Source organism: Gadus chalcogrammus, chromosome 2, assembly GCF_026213295.1.
Source record: "Gadus chalcogrammus isolate NIFS_2021 chromosome 2, NIFS_Gcha_1.0, whole genome shotgun sequence".
NCBI lineage: Eukaryota > Metazoa > Chordata > Actinopteri > Gadiformes > Gadidae > Gadus > Gadus chalcogrammus.
Genome location: NC_079413.1, coordinates 4,183,169 through 4,192,922, shown reverse-complemented (window position 1 = coordinate 4,192,922; position 9,754 = coordinate 4,183,169). Strand labels below are relative to the sequence as shown.

At 49.4% G+C, this 9,754-nt stretch overlaps 1 protein-coding gene across 2 annotated transcripts in view; it reads right to left on the bottom strand.

The window, feature by feature from the left end:
- Positions 1-9,754, bottom strand: part of baiap2a (BAR/IMD domain containing adaptor protein 2a) — a 48,448-nt gene that overhangs the window by 30,624 nt on the left and 8,070 nt on the right. For both annotated transcript variants that reach the window (XM_056575473.1, XM_056575482.1), the window contains exons 2-3: positions 5,512-5,587; positions 2,902-2,988 (exon numbers count right to left, since the gene is read on the bottom strand). In XM_056575473.1, coding sequence (XP_056431448.1) covers positions 2,902-2,988; positions 5,512-5,587 — 163 coding nt within the window. The remainder of the gene's footprint in view (positions 1-2,901; positions 2,989-5,511; positions 5,588-9,754) is intronic.

Genomic DNA, 9,754 nt, shown 5'->3' with positions numbered 1-9,754 from the left:
TTACCAAACACTTACTTACTAAACACTGACTTACCGTAGACTTGCTTGCTAAACACGAGCTTGCTTTCGAAACACTCATCACTAATAATAATGACAAAAGATAACTATGCGCTTGTTTGCAGATGCTCAAACCAGATTGATGAATGAACACTGTTCCCACTGAGTACCCTCCACCCACCACCATTACCCACACTCTTCCAGAATAACCTGTTGCACTGCATTGACAACCACGTCCGGGCTTTCAGAGAAGTTTACGTTTCGATACTAACGAGGACAAGTCACGTCCTCGTTGTTTACAAAAGTTGCCGACACGTTTTCCATCTACGCCCATTGTCCCTTCGACGAACCCCAAACCCAAACACGCGGTGGGTTCCTGTCTCTGCGTGGCCCCCCGGGGCCCCGTGTGTGCAGCCTTTCCTGGTCGCCCCGGCCCCTCCGCGTCCAACAGGAAACAGACACCAGTGAGATGACACCGGGGGTCAGGGGGGGGGGGGGGGGGAGCGCTTGTTGACCATTTCTGACAAACTGCTGGAAAAATTGTATCGCGGCCAGCTCTCAGCGGGCAGCGCGTTGAGTGGAGTCACGGGCGGCCCCACCAACTCTGCTAATGCATTTGGACAAGAGGGTCGTGACACACACACACACACACACACACACACACACACACACACACACACACACACACACACACACACACACACACACACACACACACACACACACACACACACACAGTGACCTTTCCGTTAAGTCACACTGGACACGTCGGATGAATCAGAAAAACACGGGTAAAAACAGCAGCAAAAACGGGAACAAACACAATAGGTCCCTTTAAACTGCTCAGACGAGTATTCATACAAATGAAATGCAGACCACTTTATAAAAACGTTGAATGCATTTCAGGTCTGTCGTTATTACGAAAAGCATAAATAAAAAAATGGCATTCACTACTCGCATAGTACACCACAAACGATTGAGCGGAGTGATTTTAAAATTGACAGGGAAATCTGTCATATGCACACCACACTGGCGGCTCGGCTATGAGTGGAGCTACGCCTGCCAGAGTCTTTTACAGTCCGAATCCTGACATGCCCCATAAGGCGTCTCTCATCTCTATTTCCCCCTCCAGCTCAAACCTGAACGATTGACTGGTTGTTTTGGCCACAGATTTAAAAGCTTTTCTGCAAACCTAAAGCCAGGCTCGGTTCTCTATGAAGGCATCAGTGTGGCATCAGGAAAGAATAAATCGAAAGATGAATACCTATGAAAATCTGAAATCAATGGAGGCTTGAAGAGACCTGTGAGGGAGTGTGACAGGGGGGGGGCTTACTTTGCTGAATAAAACATTGACACGGAGCTTTCATGTCACCCCCGGGGGGGGCGCGGGTGTGGAGGGGGAAGCCCGATGTGGATCGCTCCACCTCCAACGATACGCCTGCCCCCCACCCCCCCAACCGCCCCCCCCCCCCTTCCAGAACCAACCGCCAGTTCTACCCGGAACACGCCGGGGACCGCGGCACACATAACTGGCGCCGGGGAAATCTCTTCAAACAGCTGCTGATTTCCCGAGAGAGCCGACCGCAGCAAACAGGACTCGGTGACTCCGGTCACCAAGGCAACCGTCTGTCAGGGGGCTAGGCGCCGATTCCCTTGATGACCCTCTCAATATTTATGAATCGAAAGTCGACGCCATGATGCACGCACGGGGGGAGTTATGTACACGGACACACAACCATCGAGTTAGTTGGCTCTCTCTCTGTATCTCTCTCTCTTTCGCTCGCTCTCTCTCTCTCTTTCACACAGCTGCCATTCACAATTCTTGACTCGGATGAAAGTCTTCAGTGGTAGATTTCGGAACAGCGGTCATGCATAAATGATGCGTCACCACCCTGGTTGGTACTGTACCACTGGACCCCTTTCACAGATCGTCAATAGTCGGGTAAAGAAACTTCCTGTCCTTCTTGTTCTAACACTAGGTCGGCTGTATTTATGTCTGTGGCCGCAGCAGCATGGTCAATGTGAATTATCTGGACTAGCTGGGTTTATACTGGTGCACTGCCAGACCGAGAGCAGACAGGACTCAACGGGTTGGGCTACACCGGTGTCTTGCGTGCTGTGAAAAAGGTCCACTGTCCCCGCGCGTCTCTCGAGTTTCCTCAGCCGAGGTTGCCCTTCGATGGAGAGAAGAACATACGTCTGCCAACGCACCGCACGCTAGCATACCACTGCATCTCCGTATGGATGACAGAATGGCAGGCAATCCTCTTTGTTGTTTTAAATAGGTCTTCGACTAAATGATCTGCTTTTTAGGTCATCGTTCACCAAACTTGAGTGCGGTTAAAAAAAAAAAAGATTCTGAATATTATAACATGCATCTTCCTCTGCATCAACAACCAGCACCATCAAAATCTAACATTTTCACTACCATCGTTATTCTTCCTCCCACCAATAGGATGGCACCCACTTCCCAAAACACCTAACATTAATTAATGAAACATTACAGTGCTGAGATTGGTTGCGTTTGTGTGAAATCTGGTGTGTGTGTGCATGCATGCCTGTATACACAAGTGTGTGCAATGTGTGAGTGTCCATCCATATTGAGCCTTCAAAAAGCTTGCATGTTGGCCGGGAGAATTGGTAGCCAGTGGTGAGGCCAGGACCACCCTGTGAGTGTGTTTGGGGGGGAAGAGAGAGAGAGAGAGAGAGAGAGAGAGAGAGAGAGAGAGAGAGAGGAAGGAGAAGAGAGAGAGGAGGAGAGAGAGAGGAGAGAGAGAGAGAGAGAGAGAGAGAGAGAGAGAGAGGAGAGAGAGAGAGAGAGAGAGAGAGGAGAGGGAGAGGGAGAGGGAGAGGGAGAGAGAGAGAGAGAGAGAGAGAGATCGGTCAGTACACCCAGCAACTTACCCAGATCTTTGGAGCCATGGCTCTCGCTGGCCAGCTCGCCCATCCTGACCAGGGCATCAAAGTAGCCTTTGGCAGCAAATGTCACAGCTGGAGAGGAAGACACAAGAGAATCATTTCAGTTCCGGGTGTATGGGTTTCAGTTGCAAATGTATGCAGCAATTACATGCATGCATGACAAAATAAAAAAAAGGGTCAGTGCATCTTTAAAAAAAGACACGCAGCCTTATCCTAAATGTCACTGATGAATGTAACTGATCACTCCATTCACAGTGTCCCGGGGAGCTGATCACTTGTAACGGCTCCGCTTTGCTACCACTGAACAAGAGTGACAGTGGGACGACTTCCGACCGGCCCACTATTAAACTTCAAGGTTTTCTGTCCGACTAGTTTAAGGCATGCACGACTGGAAGAATCAACAGTGAAACAGACCACAGGGTCAAACACACCACAGAGTTGCACTCACAACCCCACAAACACACACCAATTTAAAATCACTTGCTAGACCTCTTCCGGATCAATACGAAGGCTGGCTCCATTACTCCACCTGCGGCTCCCCTGGCTAACAACCTAGGCTAACAATGGGCAGACTCTCCTCGACCATGTTGAATAAAGGCAGCTAGTTTGTGTTGTTTACTTGTATTTCTTTGGGAGCCGAGTTACACTACGCACCCCGGCTCTGGTGGACAGATGGAACCAGCGCCCGCAGCGTTGACAGCTGACTGGCGCGAGCCACACTTAGCGACAACAGCCCAATAAAACAAGCTAATTGTAGCAGGTGGATGCGGCCTATAGATAGAGCGCGTCTCTCGGGCTGCGAGCTGGGGGGCTGCGGCGCGTATGCTAATGCTAACCCCAATTACAGCTGACTCAACAGCGGCAGACACTCCCTTCGTCTTCCTGCCTCTGCCATCACCGCCAGGGAGGAGAGCTGGGAACCGTTCGGTTATGCGGGGCTCACTGGCTTATGGCTCTTCATTACGCCCTAAGAGAGTCTCACACTGCCTCGGGTCGGAAGGCTAAAGGTGAACCCGCAGCAAGCGAGTGTGTGTGTGTGTGCGTCATCGGCTAGTGAGTGCGCCGAGAAAAATAACAAGTAATGTATTCCCTGAGGAGTATTGAAGCTAATGGTGTGTGTGTGTGTGTGTGTGTGTGTGTGTGTGTGTGTGTGTGTGTGTGTGTGTGTGTGTGTGTGTGTGTGTGTGTGTGTGTGTGTGTGTGTGTGTGTGTGTGTGGAAGGGGGCAGCTGGGCAGATAAGCTGGCTCTAGCGCGGTCTCCGCTCACTAGTAGTCTCTAATGAAATGTGCAGCGGTGGGCGGGGCGGGGCTTATCAGAACTCTGATTGGAGAGCAGACACGTCAATCTTGCAAGGGGCTCATTGAGGACCTACACCTTTACCAAGAGCCGTCAGTGACGATGACCCGACCGATGACGTAGAGAGAGCCAGTCACCCCCCCCCCCCTCCCCTCCCCCCCAGGAGGTCTGTTTGTGGTGAGGTGCTGAACTGTCAGAGTAATTGCACCATATGGACTGAGGCGAGTTTCCCCCGCTCCTCGCCCCAGAAACAGAGCTCATTAGTCCCCTTGTGTGGACCGGGTCTTTCCAGCAGGGGCTCAGACCGGTGTGTCTTGCCTCCCTCAGTGTCTGGGATTAGTCGCAATGGTGAGGGGATAAAAGGGTTGAGTAAGCCCCTCGGCGGAGGATATCTCCCCCCTCGTGTTTACTCACTCACTTGGAATGCAGAGTTATGTCTAGTGTTAGTGGGGGGGGGGGGGGGGGGGGGGGAGTGTCAAGTGTCAAATTCTTGTCGGGGCCAGGTGGACAATAATAAGTAGTCCATCATGATCAGAATGGAGTTGTTGTGAGGGGTGTTGCCGTGGCGATGGTCGGGGCCGGCGGGAGGAGAGGGGCCCGAATGTGGGGGGCCCTTGCTTGTTTATCGTCTTTGCTTGGTATTTTATCGCCATGAGGTCATCTACTTATTGTGATACCCGGTTTTATGAATTACGATGAGAAGAACGCCCTTAGGATGATCAAAATAGGAGGTTTGAAACATTAAGATGAGAAGGAGATTCAGTCCGATATAAAATGGCTGCATACTTCTAAGTAATGACCCGACAGTTAGGTGTTATTCTGAATTCAAAACCCCTATGGTAATCACAATAACTAATTTAAAATTTTCTATCACCAAGCCTGCTTTAATTTGCTTATGTGAGATATTGCCCCAGTTACCACATGAATAAGGCTAACCAGGGGCGGCCTTCACAGCATTAGATGGATCACCCTCTCTGCCTCGCGTTCCTCTCCTATACAGGCCATGCCGGCTCCTGTAGACCACATGATTGGCCCTTTTTCTGTCAAAGGGATGGATAATTATTATCTTTTTAGCTCTCGGTGAACAAAAGGAGAGGGTAGAAGATGGATCCAGAGATAGAGACAGATAAACACACAGAGAGATAGACTGAGAGAGAGTGCGAGCGAAAGAGAGAGACGCAGGATGGGGAATTGGCCATCGGCCCGAACCTGCGGCGAAAAAACAAGGACAGTGGAAAATAAATAAATAAATGAACAAAATAGGATGAGAAAAAAAATAAAAAAAGGAGAAAACTCACTGGCAAGCGCCTTCTCGTAGCTCTTCCCCATGGCAACGAAGTTCCGTAAACAAGGGTTGAACTGCTCCATGATAGTCTGTGAGGAGAGAGACAGAGGCACAGATATTGGTGGACGGACGGACAAAAGGAGTACCGGCGGCCCCTGTCATCACAGGGGCCGCTGCTGCCGTATTCTCAGGGAATCAAAGATCCACTCGCCCCTGTGGCCTCTCGTAAACACTCTTTTTACGTAACCCGTGGTAAACCGTCAGACACATTACCATGGAAACGCAAGCGTGGCACACAAAGGTCTTCAGGGGAGGGTAGCTGTGTGTGTGCGAGTGCGCTTGCATTCACAATAAAAAAAATATATCAAATCAGTTATCAGGATCGTTCCTCTCCGCCCACGTCTCCGCCGTAGGGCCCGTAGTACCGCAGTGCACGGTGGGGGAGGCGTCAGGAGAGGAAGTAGTTCATAATTACGACACACCGCAGAGGTGGAAGCAACACTCAAGAGGAGCCGCGTGATACAGCGAACGCCATCCGATCTTCGACGCCAAACAAGCAATCCCGTTTTGTCCAGGAAGTGCCACCTGCGTGACGTCGAGTATGTAGGGCAGTGATGAGAGATCTGATTGCGGGGGGTGTCAACGCACAGGAAACAAAGAGATGCCTGACACCGCACCGCCCCCCCCCCCCCCCATCATCACCACCACCGTCCATTGTCGTCATAATTCCCTTCTCCCCTCCCGTCCTGTCCTCGCCACTGACTGTGCCGCTTCTGTCCTCCTCCAGGGCTTCCTCCAATTAGTGGGTCCCCAGCCAGCGAGGGAGGAACTGCCAGGGGAGACAACCAGCGGCGGCAGCAGCAGCAGCAGCAGCAGCAGCCCCTCGCTGCACTAGCAGACCGCTGCTGCTGCTGCTGCGAGAAGGAAGCTGGTTCATAATAATAATAATAATAAGAAGTATAACAATAAAACCAGCAAGCCAGCGGCAAAGTGTTCCGGAAGACATTTAGTGTGGAGGCTGCCGGCATTGACCCGGGGACAATTGTAGCGGCGGTTTTCGGAAACTGAAATAACATCCCAGGTTCCTGGACTCAATGTGCTCTGCGTTTTGTTAAGAAACTATCTTGTAACAAAAGAGTTGAGGTTTCTAAAAAGGATGTGGTTGTGTCTGTATGTGTCTTGGCCTGCTCTGCATTAGGTAAAAATACATAATGATTCAAAGGCTAGTGCCCTTCTGGAAGACAAATAGGCCTATGTCGTCCTTAAATAGAATATGGACTTTACAGACAGACTATAACCCAGGCCAACAGTGGAACAGTAGCCATTCCTGAATCATAGCCTGTCAAGAATACACACCCGTGCATCCAAGCCAACACCCAGTGGTTTGGTTTGTTTGAGATTTTCGGCACCGGCAACCAACCAACCAACCCACCCACCCACCCACCCACCCACCCACCCCCACACCCACACCCACACCCACACACACACACACAAAACTAAACAATATTCAACTTGATGCTAACCGAACAAAGAAGTCAATTATTGGCTTTGTATTTATATGAGACTGAAATCACTCTTCTTTCCGTTAACTAGAATGTTAGAGTGTATACCTGCCCCCACCCACCCCCTTAACACCTCAGGGCCGTTAGAGGAACTTACTCATAGGAATGGTAGTGGAAAATTGTAAACAGAACGCAAGCAAATTGACCCCAACGTCATGGTGGGAAACCTATGGTTTCCCATAGGTTTTGCACACAATTAACCAGACACCATCGTTGACCCAGGAATGGACTTGCCGCACAGACCACCTACCCGGCCTGTGCTATGACATCATTCATGTAAAAGCGAGGTCCACTTCAGCTTGCCGGGGCGTAACCTACTTGAACATCAGTGGAGACTAAGAGCGACACAAGAACAAGAGAACGTAGGAAGCATTCCTAACTGAAGAATCAAGGTTGCATATTACAGTCTAGCACAAATTACATCAATAATTACCCTCTTAAAAAAGGGGGAGTTGTCCATTTATCTTCTGCTAATTGCGAAGACTCCCTTTGGGAAACAGGGCTGTTTCAGGAAAAGAGTTACAGTTACCAGTTCCAACCGTGTTTATATTTACTTGCTTTATGTACCGCTTCCACTTGCATTTTGTAACGGGGGCTTACGCCAACACACGCTAATGGAAGGAGCTGAGCGGGAGATTCCTGGCGATGTAGAACAAACGGAGACGCACTCGCGCACGCTCTCCAAAAAAGGTTAGCCTGTCTCTCTGCTCCGTGGAAGATTAAAGACTCGCCTGCTCCTCAAGGGACCCGCTAGGGAGATGTTTATGCCGACGTCTTCTAACTGATGCTGACATGCAGCCGGTTGAAAGGGAATGTGAGCCGTGTGAGACTTGCAAACGCACACACACGATAAATGACAGGAAAGAATTGCGCGCACACACACACAAAGAAAGACAGTAGTGGTGATTCTAACTGGTGGGCGGATTACATAATAAAGTCAAGGCCAGTGCAGTGCAGCTTCACTATGGCACCGTCTCCCACTGAAATGGCGTCAGGTAACACACACACACACACACACACACACACACACACACACACACACACACACACACACACACACACACACACACACACACACACACACACACACACACACACACACACACACACACACACACACACACACACACACACACACAGCTTTATGTGGAGCATCAAATCAAAAGCTTGAATGGTAAGTTGAAAAAGAGGTTGTTTCCATCCTTTAAACGGTCTTATTGTCGCTAAATCTGCCATTCCACTTTTAAATCGCTCCACATTTATTACCCTAATTGTGGCGGCTAATTGTAAAACTAGGCCCGAGAGGCACTGAGCCACGCGGCACGGAACGCGAAGAAGAGAGGCTAGGAAGAGGAACTCGTTAATACTTTTCGGCGTCAACAGCTGGAGGAAAAGCAAGAGACTGAAAAAGTCATTACGTGTCCCTTCTTCAGAATCACTTCTCCGTGACATTGTTCGGTTACAGGGAAATTACGGAAGAATCCTCAGCCCCGCTGCCTACAGAGACATACAGGAGACCACAATGGTCTACCGGCACAGGTCTCTCTCTCGCTCGACTGAAATTAGCCCTCTCGCTCGGCCACCCCTTCCAAAAGAGACAATCCATCAAGGGCAGACCTACGACCCAAAAATAAATAGAATGTAGTAATGATGATAGATGTGTACCTCATTGTGACCTACATAAATGCGCACACACACACACACACACACACACACACACACACACACACACACACACACACACACACACACACACACACACACACACACACACACACACACACACACACACACACACACACACACAGTCCTTCGCCTCACAGGACATGCTCAGGGATTCACTACGGCAAAATAACACCAACTGATTTGGGCCAGAGGGATTACAGAAGAACATAATCAAAAAACGAAACAAACAATTAGTCCGTTCAACCCCAATCCCTAAACGCTGGCATCGCTGCCTCCCAGAGTCGTGCAGATGCTTTAAATGATACAGAGAAGGCATTATTTGCCACTGCAGTGGGCAGAGGTGTTGAGGCTAGGACAGAGAGGGACAGAGAGAGGGGCAGAGACAGATATGGAGAGAGAGAGAGCATAGGCCAGAACCCTGTTGATTTAATCAAGCCGGAATGTAAAGACAGTGGATGGAGTGGGAGTTGGACTGAAAACAGGGCAATCACGCACACACTGGGTGCCTTTGTTCTAAATCATATCAGCCGCGTGCGTTCAAGGTTCTGGCAGGGTCATCCTCAGCTGCAGCCTCGCTGTGACCACGACTGAAAATGAGAGGATTGTCCACGATAAGTTTCTGGTAAACATACTCACTACCCATGAATTGATAATCACCATCAGCACATCTAACCGCAGGGCTGTTGTATGGGTCATTGAAACAATTGAATTGAATTAAAAGCCAGAACTTCTTGCAATGTGTGAAGGAATAGAAAAGATAATGAGTTGTTTCAGAGAAAAATCGACCACCAGCTCTCAACAAGGAGCTAAAGCAGGACGTTGGGGAATAAATAACCACGTGCCATAGAAGATCATTGTGCAGAAGTTCCAGGGATGGGAATCAAAAAATGGTAAGTAGTGAACAGCAATACAAATGCAAATAAGAATATCAATTATTATTATTATTATGCATTTGTTACTGGATTTTGGTGTGTGAGATTTTGATCTCGCAAAAGATTGCAAAAATCC